Raw genomic sequence first — 15,000 nt, 5'->3', positions numbered from 1 at the left:
GTATGGGTGTTTGGCTAGTAACCTGTGATTCACCTTAACACTGCCCTAAACACAACACAGACAGTTCAATCTGGTTCACAGTTGTCAAAATGACGGTTATCCTCTGTCTCACCGTGCCTCAGTTTTGACTGGTCAAGACTTGTTGTCACCCCCTCCTTTCATGCTTTTCTGCCTTCGATGACCTTTCAGTCTCTGACATAAAGCATCACGTGGAGAGGCAATAGTTGGTGAGAGAAATTAGGCATTTCTGAGGGTAACCAGATTTAGGTGAAAGGCAGATGACGATATGCAGGTTCACAGTTTAACATGATGGTTTTGGAGAATGACATAAATAGGCGTTTAAGTGAGCTTTTGTGAGTATGGTTGTTCTGTACTGAGTCAAATGCTTGTACTGTAGAGCTGGAGTACTCTTTCACACACAGATGTAATACAGATACTTTTACTCTAGCCAATATCCTGTGAAGAAACGACAGATCTGTCTGAGTGTGAATATTTAGTGCTCTTCAAAGCAGTGTTGAGTCACTTGACATAGGATGAAATGTGTGTACCAATGCTGATTGTTTTCACCCACTGACTGAGTGGATAGTGTGCCAGTTCTATGCTTTCTTCTCTTCCACTCTGCAGTGTCGTTCTCACCGCCTTAACTCTGCTATTGGATAGTTTGCCCATGGACTGACTTTTGTGTTTGTGAGAGCGTGACTTTACTGCTTAACACAGGTTAAAGGCAAAGCTTAGACTTTCTTACTGCTCACTTTCTATCAGTTAAAACACCTGCTGTCTACAGTTCTTACTAACTTCATTTTAACATTTTTTTCTGAGGTTAAACCCAGTTATAACACTTTTTTTTTTTTTTTTTTAATTTTACTGGACATTTCCGACATTTCGGGGTTCCCTTTAACTCTGTATTTCAGTTGTAATTTTGGCTGAAGTTAAAAATGAGACGTGTAATTTTTGTAGACTTATGTGGTGTGGCCGTTGGGAGTTTTCTGAATCCCTGATGAAGAGCAGGCTGACATGAATCTACATAAAAACACCACTTCAAACAGAAACCGATTTTTTTTTTTTTTTTTTTGAGTAATTACCTCCAATGTAAGCGCCATCTGCGTTGGTTTAAAGTCTATTTCTGTTCTCTTCATGTCTGAGAGAGCGCAGGTTTGCCTTATTAATTGTAACATAAACAATAATTACAGAAATATCACGTTGCAAGTTACGATTGATTCATATCCCTGTGAATGCATTCAAATAACTGTTTGATAATGACTGCCTTATGCCATTCTTCTCCAGGGAAGTTTTAAATGCACAAGAGAGACTATCTCAGCAGCTAACACTTGGCACTCTCACTGTAGCTTCAGATTTATAACTTGTGTCTATTTGCCGTGACTAGTCATTGATTGACACATCTGAGCATACGTTTTTGGTTTTGCAGGTTGAGTTCTATCCTCTGTAGCTGGCTTATTCTTCTTTATTAGTACATTTTTTCATCATGTAGCCCCCAGTCATTAAGCTGTTAGCGTTAGGTAACCATGAGTAGTTTTTAATTAGCTTCAGCACAGCAGGTTAAAATAAAGCATTGATACAAATGACTGGTTCTCGCCGATTTGTCGTCTCACAAGTTGGATGTTTGGACATTGTGATGTTAATTTTTTATAAAAAAAAAAAATCCTTCAAAAGCTGAGGAAAAGAAACATTAGCTATCCTGACCAGAGAACCATCCAAATAGACACTCATTGCTTGGCAGGCTACCATAAAGGAATACCAAAAAGGCTGATTTCAGGAGATTTTAGCCAGGTTTTTACAGAGTTGATGGGAATGATGTTCTCATCTAGCCAGAAAGCTCACAGTCACGCTTAAACTTGGCTGTCTGCGACGAATTAAAAAACTGTGATTTAACCTTGTAAAAGACAATAAAAAAAGCAGAGGATTTTTAAAAAGACTTCTACAATCTAGCACCCCTTTGTGTGTAGGTTTGTGTGTGTGTGTGTGTGTGTGTGTGTTTATGTCCTTCCAACAGTGTGTCTTTACCTTCAGACCTGTTTCCCTACAGGTATTGAAGCCGCGCTCTCTGGCCGGAATGTCGGGAAGAGCGTTGTTCCCAGCCAGTGAACTTTATTATGAAGAAGTGGGAAAGATAAAGAACTGAAGAGCTGAAAAAAAGCAGACGCTGAGTTTCAGTTCTCTCTCTCTCCCTACATCCCTGCCTCCCTCCCTCCCTCCCTCCCTCTGTCTTTCGCTCTCAGTCATTTGGAAGGGTCAGAATGAGAGTTGGCTGCTAAGAGAAGCCTGGCCAGAGGGAGGGATGGAGAAAAGGACAAAGAGAGAGGGAGAGAGGAGAGGAGTGTGTAAGAGTAAACATACTTAATGTCTTGGCTAAGAATTATTAGCTCTGTAACCACAAGATCTTGAAAATGTATCAAGGCTATCCTTAAATGATGTGGTGGTGAGTGAAAAGGCTGGGGAAGCTTCGTAACAGAGGTGTATAAGTGAGCGTGTGTGTGTGTCTGTGTGTGTGTGTGTGTGTGTGTGTGTGTTAGAGGGAGAGACAGAACACATAGAGCACGCCTCAGTGCAGTCTCTATTGGCTGGACTCTGGTTTTGTCCATGGTTTCACACACACTCGCCTCATAGCACGCTGCGCTCGGCCAAAAGGTCGGTTTAATTGCAAAATGGAATGTGTCGCCTAGCGACCAATTCATCAAGACCAACGAGTCCCCAGTTGCCACAGAGACAGGTTGCATTCTGTTTTGACTATTGTCTTAAGTTAGCGCAGCATAACAGAATGTGGAATGTGAACCAACATCAACCCCACATACAGTTTATGTCTCACTGTGTCCACAGTTCTGTGTGTGTTTGTGTGTGTGTGTGTGTGTGGGATGGAGAAAGCAAGTAACTGGAAAGTACGCAGACACCCGGAGTGTGATGAGCCTCTAATATCTTCCTTATAGGCCGCTTTCCATGAATTCATCACACACCTGTATAAACATGCAAACAAAAACACACACACACACTCACACACATATAGTCTCACACTTCATACCTCACACACACAAACTGAACTATATATGTCAGCACCTCCTAATAAATGTAAACACACACACACACACACACACACACACAGAGCAGGTCTTACGAAGTTGTACTATGTTTACATTCTGATATTATTGTGTTGTAGAATAAAAGATTTTGATGATAAAGTCCACATTCATCCAGTTTCCTCTGGCCTCTGGTGTTTTCCGACCTGGACAAAACTCGGCGCTGTTTTTGCCTCGTGGAGACTTTACATAGAGAGCGACCCGGACAAAACTTGGAGCTGTTTTTGCCTTGTGGAGACTTTACATAGAGAGCGATCCGGACAAAACTTGGAGCTGTTTTTGCCTTGTGGAGACTTTACAGAGAGCTTCTCTTGAGTCTGACACTGACTCCTGCACGGAAATGAGCTTATGTGCCCATGGCTGGATTAGTCATAAACTATCCATCACTTAGGAAATAAACATAACAAAACTTGTAACAACCATTAAACAGTTAACGTCATGTTTATATTTTTTATTATTGCTGTACGTTGCAGGTTTGGCAGAAAAACCATTTCCTTAGCTAAAATCTCTCCTGCACATGCACTATACTCAAACTAACCTCTTTGCTACGCTTCTGCTAGGCTCGTTTCAGGTCTTTCATAACACTGGTGTTAAAAGTAGTCTTTATAAATTGTCATTTGGTGTGATTAAGGTCCTGTGGAGGCTGCAGTGGAATGCTACAGTGCTATGTGCCTGATTTTAAACAGAGGTCTCACTGTAATACAAACCAAAGAGAAGACGAGAGACATTTGTTGTTCCCGAGAAACATCTTCAGTCTGCAGTTTGGACCAAAAATGTGTGGTCAGACTACATTCTTGTACATTTTTATCAATTATAACATATCTACAAAACGTCAAATTGCATGTCTGTATGTGCGTCACGTTGAAAGTTCTCTTATTCCTTCTCTCCATCTCTTTTTTTCTCCTGTTGTCTTTTTTCTGACTCCTTACTTTGCCCCTGTTCTCGTTTGTTTCGTACTGCTCTCTCACTCTCTCTCTCTCTCTCTCTCTTACCCTTCTGGGATATCTGATTCCGTCTCAGACAGGTTGTGTGTCCTGCAGTAAAAGGTAATGCTGGTTTAGTATCAAAAGGTTAATGAATTAGCTGAAGCACACAGCTCCTGATTTCCTGCTAAAAACGACAGGACAAATTCTTTATAAATTACTGTGTGCCAAGTGATGGGGGATTACAAGTGTCACTGGCAGTACTAAGTGCCAAAGAGAGAGAGAACAAGAGAGAGAGAGAGAATGAGGGAGAGAGAGTGTTTGGTATCAGCCTTTGGGCCAGAGCCAGGAGAGAAATGTGAGAGGAGTAGTCTCCCATCTTGGACATACAGGTCTGGACTCAGTTCTAATGCTGCTGGTAATGAACCTACCCTGTCTGTGTTTTTCTTCGTTTAAAGCTCAGCTTCCTCATAAAACAAGCGTCAGACAGTGTGTTCGCTGCTCATGTAGTGCAGGTAGTGCTTGTGTAACTCCTGTTTCCAGCCTCAGCAGCTGCTCTAGCGCTACGGCAGTTTCAGCTATAAAAGCAAGTCAAGTCATACTGGGTATTGTGATAGTAGCAACGACAGTAAAAGTTGCATTCAAATGTGACTGCCTTAAAGTTTACTTTTGTCAGTGTCTCAGGACTGTATGAATTTTTTGGGAGAGTCTGTGAATGTGTGTGTGTGTGTGTGTGTGTGTGTGTGTGTGTGTGTGTGTGTGAGAGAGAGAGACAGAGAGACTCTGTATCCTCTTGTGACTCATTAAGGTCTTAATAATAAGCTCTCGGACACCTCTGAAGTTCATGTGAGTTTGCACGCTGTGTGTTACCCAATCCCGCTGCCATGGAAACCAAAACTGGAAATTCAATCATGCCTGAGGAACTCTTCTAATAGAGCACAGAAGCAAACCACACTGAGATACGTGTGTGTGTGTGTGTGTGTGTGTGTATAGTTTGAATATCATTGTCATTATAATTATGCAGTCATGTTTATGTCCTGGTTTTGAATTCATAATAGTATAGCATATGTTCAACTCAGGAACAATTCCCTGCTCCTGTCATTAGACAGTAAACACTCTCATGGCAGGGGTTGATTATATGAGCACATATGGAGAGAAAATGTTAACAATGCCCATGAAATACGCACACAGCACAGCCTGGTGCTTTACATACTCATAACAAATGTCGCAGGACTACTTCCCTTCCCGAGTTCCCTACAAACTGCTGGAGTGTTGTAACATAAGCATAAACTCTTATGGAGTGCTGAAATCCATACCAATTTACTGTAACACACTCGTGTGATGGATAATCCAAAATCAATCTGAGGCATACATTTCCTGTTTCTGTAGAACAGGACAGTTTCAGATCAATCTCTGGCTCTGGCCGCTATGTGATAGCCAACACCATTATGGTCTTTCATCTTCCTCCAATTCTCACACACATATATCACAGATATCGTCTGAGTTACTCTAGAGTTTTGCCGTGAATGATGTATGGCATCGTTGTTAAAATGTTTCACAGTTTCAGATGCAAAATGACAGCGCCTGAGAAGACAGATTGACTAACATCATTTGTTTGTGTGAGCGTTAAGTTCACTGGATCCATGATCTGCCTCTTCCAAACACATAGACCAATCATTGATTATGTTCCTGCTTTTTGCCCAAACTAAAAAAAACAGAAAACGACCCAAAAAAAAAAAAGCGTTTCCACGTCTGCCAAGTCAGGCTCTAGACTTTGTCCTAAAGCTGATGCAGGGTCTGTGTGTCTCCGTCAGGTGGACGCTTTGAGGCTGCGTCTGGAAGAGAAGGAGACGATCCTGAACAAGAAGAGTAAACAGCTCCAGGACGTGACGGAGGAGAAGGCCACGCTGAACGGAGAGATCAGAGACATGAAAGACATGCTGGACGTCAAAGAGAGGAAGATCAACGTCCTTCAGAAGAAGGTAGGAAAGCAAGACAGTAGAACTGGGCACTGGCGGTGCAAGACAAAACGATGATGATGATGATGGTGATGGTGATGGTGACAATGTTGATGATGATGATGATGATGATGATGATGATGGTGGTGGTAATAATTTGGGGGTCATTGCATTTACAGTCTCAGCTATGTTTTCATAGCATTAAAGCATACTGAACTGATCCTGTGTGGTAACTGTGTTCTAATACGCTTAATGGAACATAAGTTGTACGTGCGTTTGAGTGTGTAGAGGGGCCATTACGCTCTCAAACGGATTGCTCTAAAGTTAAAAAGAAAGAAAGAAAGAAAAAGTAATTATGTAAATGTGCGCCTGGCAAGCAAGTTTATCATTATATTTTTGTTTTTTCCCCATCCATGGTTAGGACATTTTGACGTTCTCTACTGTTATGTGTTTGTTCCACACTTTTTAAGGATTTATTTGGTTTGGATTCTCTTAAAGCTGGGTTGCTTTCTGCTTGCTTCATCCAAAGCTTGCCTTTGAGTGTTCTGACTTTGACTCCCGCTTCCTTCCTCTTTGTTTGGTTTGGGCTGAATATTTCTCATTACTGTCCTGCGTTTTGGCGCAAGTTCCCATTGGCCTGAATTGACCCGTCAATGGTCAACTTTGTGCTAGATTTGGCCCAGTTTACCTCCAAGTTTGGCCTGGCATTGTCTTGGACTGGTTTTGGCTTTTAAGGTCTGGCCTGGTTTTGTCTTAGGGTCTTGCTGTTGGGTTTCACTGGTGCCTCTGCTCTGTCATGTTGAGTAATCTCAGCTATTGAATATATAAACCATTTGCTCTGAGAAGTTGTGCAGTGTATGTGGACTGTGGTGTTGTCGCATATGTGAGCTCCTTGTTGCATAAAAATCTCTCTCTGTCTCCTCTTTCTCTCCCGCGGCTTGCGCAAACTGCTGTTGGATTCCCAATGAGACGTCGCCTTTAATGGGACCAGAGGGATGTCCAGTTGCTCTTTAAAAGGTTTAATCTTACCTGCTGTGGTTCAATTAAAAGGTTTAACCTTCCCTGCCCATTAGCTGTTTTTTTACATCAAAGTCTCATGGTGAGGAATGTGTGTCAATGAGATATAATGAGTTCAGGGCATTAGCTGTATATATATATGTGTGTGTGTGTGTGTTGGTGCGCGTGTGTATGTGTACACAGACACACACACACACAAACATATATATAGCAAGAGAGAAAGAGAGAGTAAGTCAGTAAGTAAAATTTATTTGTATAGTGCTTTTCACAGACATAAATCACAAAGTGCAGTACAAGAGCATTATACAACATAAAAAAAAAACATATGAAGTGACCACCCAAACTACAAAACACTAAAAAACGCAGTACATAAAACAAAAATACACAATACACAAACACACGCACACAAAAATAAATACACAATAAATACATAAAAATGCAGACCTGGCGCATAAAGATTACCCAAATGCTTGTCTAAACAAAAATGTCTTTAGCTGCCCTTTAAAAGAATCCACAGAATCAGCAGACCTCAAGGGTTTAGACAGAGCAGTCCACAGTTGAGGTGCTACGACCTCAAAGGCTTGGTCATCACGGGACTTTAGGTGGGTGCGTGGGACAGAGAGAGAGAGAGAGAGAGAGAGAGAGAGTGAGAGAGAGAGAGATATAGATATCTTTCCTGCCTCTCTTGGAAGTTGCTTTGGATAAAAGCGTCTGCTAAATGAATAAATGTAATGTAACATAGATATATATAGATGGCTAGATAGATATGTATAAAATGAGCCACACACACACACACACACACACACACACACGCACACACACACACACACACGCACACACAGACCCCTCCTGTATTCTCCTAACATACTTGGGAGCCCTACGACTACTGTAAGGCACTTCCCTGTCCTGAGTTCTTCTCTCATTGGTTCTGTCCATCTGTCTCTTTCTCATAGTCATCCAAAAGAGTCTCTTCAGCCCACTCAGTAAAAAAATAAAACGTTGTCACATTATCTCCTCTCCTTCATCAGCACTGCTTTACAATGTGTCTAGATGGATTAAAACATATTGGGTAATTCTTCCTCTGTGGAGATTACCTATACGCATTCAGGGTGTTTATGGAGATCAGTGCTAATGGAACACAGGGAAATGGGACACTTAGTAGTGCGATTGGGCCTTTTTTCTCTCTGCTTCTCATTCTTCTTCATTCTCTCTGTCTCTTGCTATGCTGTCCTCTCTTTTTAATGGGCAATTAAATCCTTTTTCTTCCCATCTTCTTTCCTCCTTGGGTTATCGCTAATGGTCTTTGTAGAGCTTTTCCCGGTTGGTGTCACCTTCCTGTCTTTTGACAAGGATGGTTCCCTGATATTAAATGGCTTTTAAGCTGCGTCAGAGAGAGAGAGAGAGAGAGAGAGAGAGAGAGAGAGATGTGTTCCCAGTCAGTTGTGTCCCTTCGACTCCCCCCAGTGCCACCTGGGGACCTGTTAGCTCAGTGCTAATGTGGATTGACTTTTAGAGTTTAGGTTCTAGACGAACGCTGGCTCCTCTGTGTACGGCCCACAGAAGTGACCTTTTCCGTAGCTTTTCATGTGAGTCCTCTGCTCCTGTACTGTCCTAATTGGCTGGGCTGCCTAAAGGCCTTCCCTCCCCGTGGGATGCTAACAAGCTCGGTTAACTCTGTATTATTTATAAGGCGTGATTTGGACCGGTGAGCCTAGCGTTGTGTAGCATAGCGCAGCTTTAGCAATTCTGGCCTGCTATCGTATATCTAGTGTGTTTGGTTCAGCTGAAGTTTTATTTGACCTGTGGGGCTTTTTAAAATGTTATTTTTACTTAAAGTTTTTGGATAACTTCTTGGATGGTCCTTCTGAAGCAAACACATACTCTTGCTCTCTCTTTTTCTGCCTCTATGTGAATGGTGGGATAAAGTGCAGGTGTGTGAACCAGACAGTTCTGTTTCTTTCTTTAAGATCCATATAGTATTTTGTCTTTATAGTGTACCTTACAGGGCTTCCTTCTCACTCCACACCAAGATATATCACCAGGGAAGAGCGTGTGTGTGTGTGTGTGTGTGTGTGTGTGTGGGTTTAACTTTAAACGTTTCACCTTCACTGCATTCCTTCTTTTCAACCCAACTTCCTAACTTTTACTCCCACCCACAACATTTTTCTCTCTTTCTGTGATTTTTTTTTTTTTTATTATGTTTAAACGTTCACCTGTGAAGAGGTTATTTCCCACTTAATTTGTTTGTGTTCACTCCTCCAGTTGCAAGAGTAAAGGCCAAATAGAGCTTCATTTTTTGTCTCTCTCTCTTAAATATAGTTATAAATTATATATAGTTATAATTTATTATTCTTTTAAAGATCTTTTCCCTCTAAGTCTTAAAATGGTACGGACTGGCTATCAACCTTGACATGGTTAGCAATGGTTACTAAATGCTACATACCTCTGGAAGTTATCTGATTTCCTGTAACTGAAGAGCTTTTAGGACCTGAGACAGCTGACACCAGTTTACAGTGTTTGGCTGTTGCAAAACTCTTTCAAAATATTTCAAGATTAAGGTAGCTCAAAAATACTGTAAAAGGAACAACAACATATAACAGTACAGCAAACAAGTTTAAGTAGGCCAGAGAGAGCGCCATTTTTTCATGATTGATTTGTCTGTGAGGAGAACGAGGAAGATGGGGCTGTTTAGTATGGAAAGTATCCAGTGATTGGGGGCTGTGACCGGCTAGCCTGCTTTTCCATAAACACAGCTCCAGCCCCAGAACTCATCACAGGAGCTGGCACACCCAAGAGCAGAGCTAACCCAGGTTAGCTGAAGCGTCCGGCCGCGCTGCCTACCCAGGCAACGTGAAACATCTAAACACAGAGCTGTAACCCAGGGACACAGAATCACACAGTTCTAAGGAAAACCACGCAGGTTAGCTGATACACCCAAACACGAACCTAACCCGGACAAAGCTAATCTAGGTCAACAGCCATGCTTGTAAACAGAGCAAAGCAACCTCCCAGTCTACACGCTACACTCACACACGCAGCTTGAATATACAGCTCTTTCTTGTGCAGTGTAAAGACCCCATAAAAAACTTTAGTGTAGTGTGCATAAACACAGAGATTAACTTCAGAAAATATTAGACAGATGTTCCAATCCACTTATCTTTGGGTAAATATACACATATCTCTCTTTTTCCGAATCGACTTGTTATCTAGAGCTCCTTGGAAACTAAGATTTACCATGGGGAGGTCCAGTCCTGTAAGATGTTCGCTCGGGATGGAGGACGATTTCCACCAAAACCCAATTAGGTTATTAGACTTTCCCTCAGGACAGAGGGACCAATGTAACAGTCACAGGTTGGACCCCCCCTCCGATGCCCTTTCTCTGTTTCAGAGTTTTATCGGTCATAGTTTGTCTGAAGTTTGCCTGGCAACTTCTTGTACACTGGTCTTGTACAGTCTCTCATTATAGACTTGTTAATAAGCAATACATTAGTTATTCATTTTTATAGAATACACATAAAGTAAGCCAAGCTTCATATGTTACATGCATTAATGTTCTTCTGGAATTTAAAGGGTTCTTCTTTTCCTTTTTTTTTGTAATATTGGAATAAATTGAATGTTTATGAAACATTATGTGGTGGAAAAGGTCAGTAATATCCCTATGGAAAGGAAATGAGAAATGAGAATGTGTGGGTGTAGCTATTATTTGACCATATCCTCCTTCTCTGACTCACACACACACACACACACACACACACGCCCCAAATACAACACAGGACAGACCAAAACACTGTCAGCATCGTTGAAGTATGATGAAAAGCAGTCATGATTTTACACCCTAACAGAAACAGTAAGCAATGTGAAAGAAAAACTAATTTGAAAAGAGTATGATCTAAGAGTTCCAGAAATGTCAGAAAAGATATGCATTTGATAAGTAGCAGGTTCTATTCCTGCAGTAAAATATCTTTCATTTACAGTATAACGTAAACATTTTTTGTATAGCTTCATATTAGTGGTTATTCTCCATTTCCCTTTACTTCATTTTCATTTTATTTTATAAACAAACTTGTGTACTCTGAAAAACAAAGGCTCACTCTCACTCGTTGCATGCACTTGCATGCGCTTCATCCCATGTGTATTTTGGCCCAGTGCTTTCAAAATGGTAAACTGCAATACACATACTGCCACTAGGTGTCGCGTTATCTCCTGAACTGTAGTGAAATTGTCCCAGCCCAAGTCATGACACCAAACAGTTCTTTTTACTCCTACTTCTTTCTCTTACTGTTATGACAGGGATGCATGTCTAAATGCTAATCCAGGTCTTGATCTGATTCAGCTAATTGCACGCATGAACCATAAGACTGTTCATGTCAAGACGTGTCAGGTGGTAACACAAACAGAATGCACTCTGTTGTCTCTAAACAGCTCTGGGGCTCTTTGTTCATTCTGCGGGCGGTTCGATTTACAGAGTACTTTAAATGAACTGAACAGCCAGGACTTGGCGGTGGGTTTGAAGTGCATTGCAGTCTGTGGTTTGAAGATGTCATCATTTCAGACCATGAGGAAGAAGCTAGACTCGAACCTCACTGAGTACCCTGCATAAATATGCCCAGAACAGAGAGTGGGGCTCTCACAGACTCATATACGCGTTTTCTGTATACAGTCGGGGTAAGACTTCAAACACATGTCAAGAAGAGATCTGATAAGAGGATGATTTGTGGTGGTGGTAGCACATTATGTACAAAGTGTGCTGCATATGAAGAAGAGTGTGTGTGTGTGTGTGTGTGTGTGTGTGTGTTGTGAGCCCAGGTGTCTCTTTGATCCTGCATTAGTACGCACTGAGTCAGGACCGTTGGTGCTTTTAAAGACGAGGTAATGAAGCTGTTATTCCTGGCTCTAATTGGCTCTGATTTACTGCGGGGGGTGGGACAGCGAGTCATCCATCAACTTCCTGTCGGCATGCAGGAAGTGGCTTTGTCTCGCCAGCAGGCCACAATGATTACAGAGCTGACCACACACACACACACACACACACACACATACATACATACACACACATTGTTCACAATGATTTATCTCTGCAATTTTAAGTAATATGCACTCACTTTAATGGAATTGTGCTCTGCACTTGTGGATGTTTGTGTGTGTGTGTGTGTGTGTGTGTGTGTGCGTGTACATAATGTTTGGACAGGCCTCTGTGGCCAAAACATCTTTAAAAACTTCAGGCCCTTGTAACATTGGACTTTGGTTGTCTCTTGGTTCTGTAGACATTGTATATAGCCATTTCCTGAATACTGGCTGACCTTTTCAGAGGCTTGTAGCTGACAACAGGCTTTTCAGTTGCATTCAGTGTTTTGAGTCATGGAGCAGTTTTTATATGAAAGCCGGTCAGAGAAAGCACCTGAGTATGGACTGGCTGTTGAGGCCTGGGAGAGTTTGGCTGTGTGGCCAGTCTTGTCTGATTATGGCTTGTGGAGAGAACACTACTGGATGTTGGTGAGATGAGTGTGGGAAGCCGTCTGTGGTGGTGTGGGGTTACAGCGCTAACATAGTCCTGTCAAAGTGCATTGGTTCTGCACCCAGCTGAGCCCTTAATTACTTACAGGACAGTCAGTCTCTCTCTCTTTCTGTCTTTCTCCCTCACTCTGTGTGTATGTATATGTGCGTGTATGTGCGCGTGTGTGCGCGCATTTATGTGTGTGTGTGTGTGTGTGTGTGTGTGTAACTGTGTTATTATGTGCACCTAAGTGGGTCTCTCTCATTACGTATGTGAATGTGACTTGCTTTGGTGTGTGTGTGTGTGTGTGTGTGTGTGTGTGAGTTTAGTTTGTGAGTGCATATGGAGTGCACTGTCACAATTCCTCTCTCTCTCTCTCTCTCTCTCTCTCTCTCTCTCTCTCTCTCCCTCCCTCGACCAACCCAACACGAAAGCGTAATAGCATTGGGCCATTATGCTATTATGTTCTGCTGACAGCTGTCTTTTTGTTGTGGTCTCAGGTCCTGAGCTCAGTAATATTCTTGATCTCCATGGAATGGGAGAATTACCAGAATTACCGTTGGACTCTTTAGCCTGTTAGCCTGAGCTCAAAACACCTTTTTTTTCAAAGTGCTCTATTTCAGCCGAGTTCTCCAATAACCCCACTCACGTTTAAATGTGGAGCACTTGACCTGCTGTCGCAAGTGGTCCTCAGAGACAGAGAGACAGAGAGAGTGAGCAGAGACAGAGATGGTAAGAGAGCAGAGAGAGAGGGGGGGGGGGGGGGGGTGCAAACCTGACTTTGGCTATCTTCAAAAAGATCAGTTAGTTTAACAGAATTGGCATTATGAAGGCTTTAGGAAATCTGAAGTTATGTCTTTTAGACGATTCTGTACAAGGTTTAAAAACACTGTAAAAGTGTTCTCTTTTATGGAGTTGTCTGATAATAATGGCAAGATAAGGTTTAATACCATAAAATGCAACTGAAGAGAATTTTTCAGGTTGTTTGACAGTTGTCCTTTGATTTTGTCCTTTGATTACCCATTTGTCTCATTTTTCATATTAGAAAACAGGGAGACAAAATTGGCAATTTCGTGATGTCATAGGCTTTCCTGTAAATATGATGTCATAAACGTTCTGCAGTTCCAGAACCAGAGTTTCTGGTTGAAACGATCTAGGTTCAGTAAGTTCACTGAGAGAAGATTATAGAAAATCTTTAACACGGAGTCATTTGCAAGGGCTTGGCTGGATGTACTGTGACCAACGTGTAATGACATTTCTGTTTATTTCTATATTTGTTTGTTGTCTTTATTTGGGGAATAGTGGCTATGTTGCGGTTAATGGGTTTTTCCATATGCGCACAGCCACTGTGTATTGGAGCAGTGTGGGCTTTGGAAATTACAGTGCACTTAAGCTTTAAAAATGAGCCCGTATTGGTGGTGTTCTGAAATCTCTATATCTCTCTTTGCAATTCTCTGTCTCTCCATCCTGTCCTCTGTTCTCTGTCTCTGTCTCTCTCTCTCTCTCACACACACACACACACACAAACGCACACATAAACACACTTCAAAGCTCACCTCCGACACACACACACACACACGCGCGCGCGCGCACAGAGTTCTGGCAGTGCCATGTTGACTGTGGATGTGGTTTCTGGTTGGCTCCCTGGTGGCTCCCTGTGGCCGTCTCTCCACCAGGAATTGTTTTTGGCCCTACGCTCATAACCCACCCTGTCTGTCTTTTCCCCTACCATCTTCTTTTCTTTCAACTCTTTTCATTCTCTCCATCTCTCTCTTCCTTCGGACACCCTTGCTCTGAAGCTATGGAGTACAGTGAAGAATTGATAATGTAAAATATATAAAAAGATATCAAAAAGATATCTGTATGCTCATACCTTTAGTCTGAGGGGCAAAATTTTCCAGGAGCTTTCTGTCGTGGCATCCCTGACAATTCAGCGTTCCACTTTTAATACAGTCAAGGTTGAGTGAGGTCATTAAGATGCGTATATATGGAATGTGTTATATGAAGTTAACGTAGACATGGAATTCACATAACCCCGTAGTTATCTGCATCAGATTCGAATAATGACTTTTTACTGTTGTTTTTCCGATCAGCATTACAATGAATGTTCTAGAGGGATGTGATGGCCTTTTCTTTTACTGTGTTATAGTGTTCAGAGAACCTTTGTTAGTTTCTGTGTGTGTGCGTGTGTGAGAGAGAGAGAAAGAGAGAAAGGGGGGAAGAGTTGAGGGGATGGTTGCGATATATTTCTGATGAGCTCCACTCTGCAGGGTCATCTCTCATCTCTTTTCCTTTGCAGTTTCCAAGTTCAAAACTTTGCCCTAATTGTGTTAGTTGAACGCTTCGTGATCACAGGCTATTCCAGTACATAGTCCCCCCCCCTTCTCTCTCTCTCTCTCTCCCTCTCTCTCTTGACCTCCTTTCTGCCCCTCTATTTCCCGCCCCTGCACTTACGTCCATATCTCAGACCACAGCCGGCCTGTGTGCTGATGAAAGCCATTCACCGTTTGTGATTAGCT

At 42.1% G+C, this 15,000-nt stretch overlaps 1 protein-coding gene across 1 annotated transcript in view; it reads left to right on the top strand.

Moving 5' to 3' along the window:
* The window catches only part of LOC115820826 (ERC protein 2), a 151,751-nt gene that overhangs the window by 44,603 nt on the left and 92,148 nt on the right, over positions 1 to 15,000 (top strand). The window contains exon 6 of the mRNA XM_030784513.1: positions 5,827 to 5,994. Within this exon, the coding sequence (XP_030640373.1) occupies positions 5,827 to 5,994 (168 nt within the window). The remainder of the gene's footprint in view (positions 1 to 5,826; positions 5,995 to 15,000) is intronic.

This window comes from Chanos chanos, chromosome 9 (genome assembly GCF_902362185.1).
Source record: "Chanos chanos chromosome 9, fChaCha1.1, whole genome shotgun sequence".
NCBI classification, from domain to species: Eukaryota; Metazoa; Chordata; class Actinopteri; order Gonorynchiformes; family Chanidae; genus Chanos; species Chanos chanos.
This window is presented reverse-complemented; position numbering and strand designations above follow the sequence as displayed.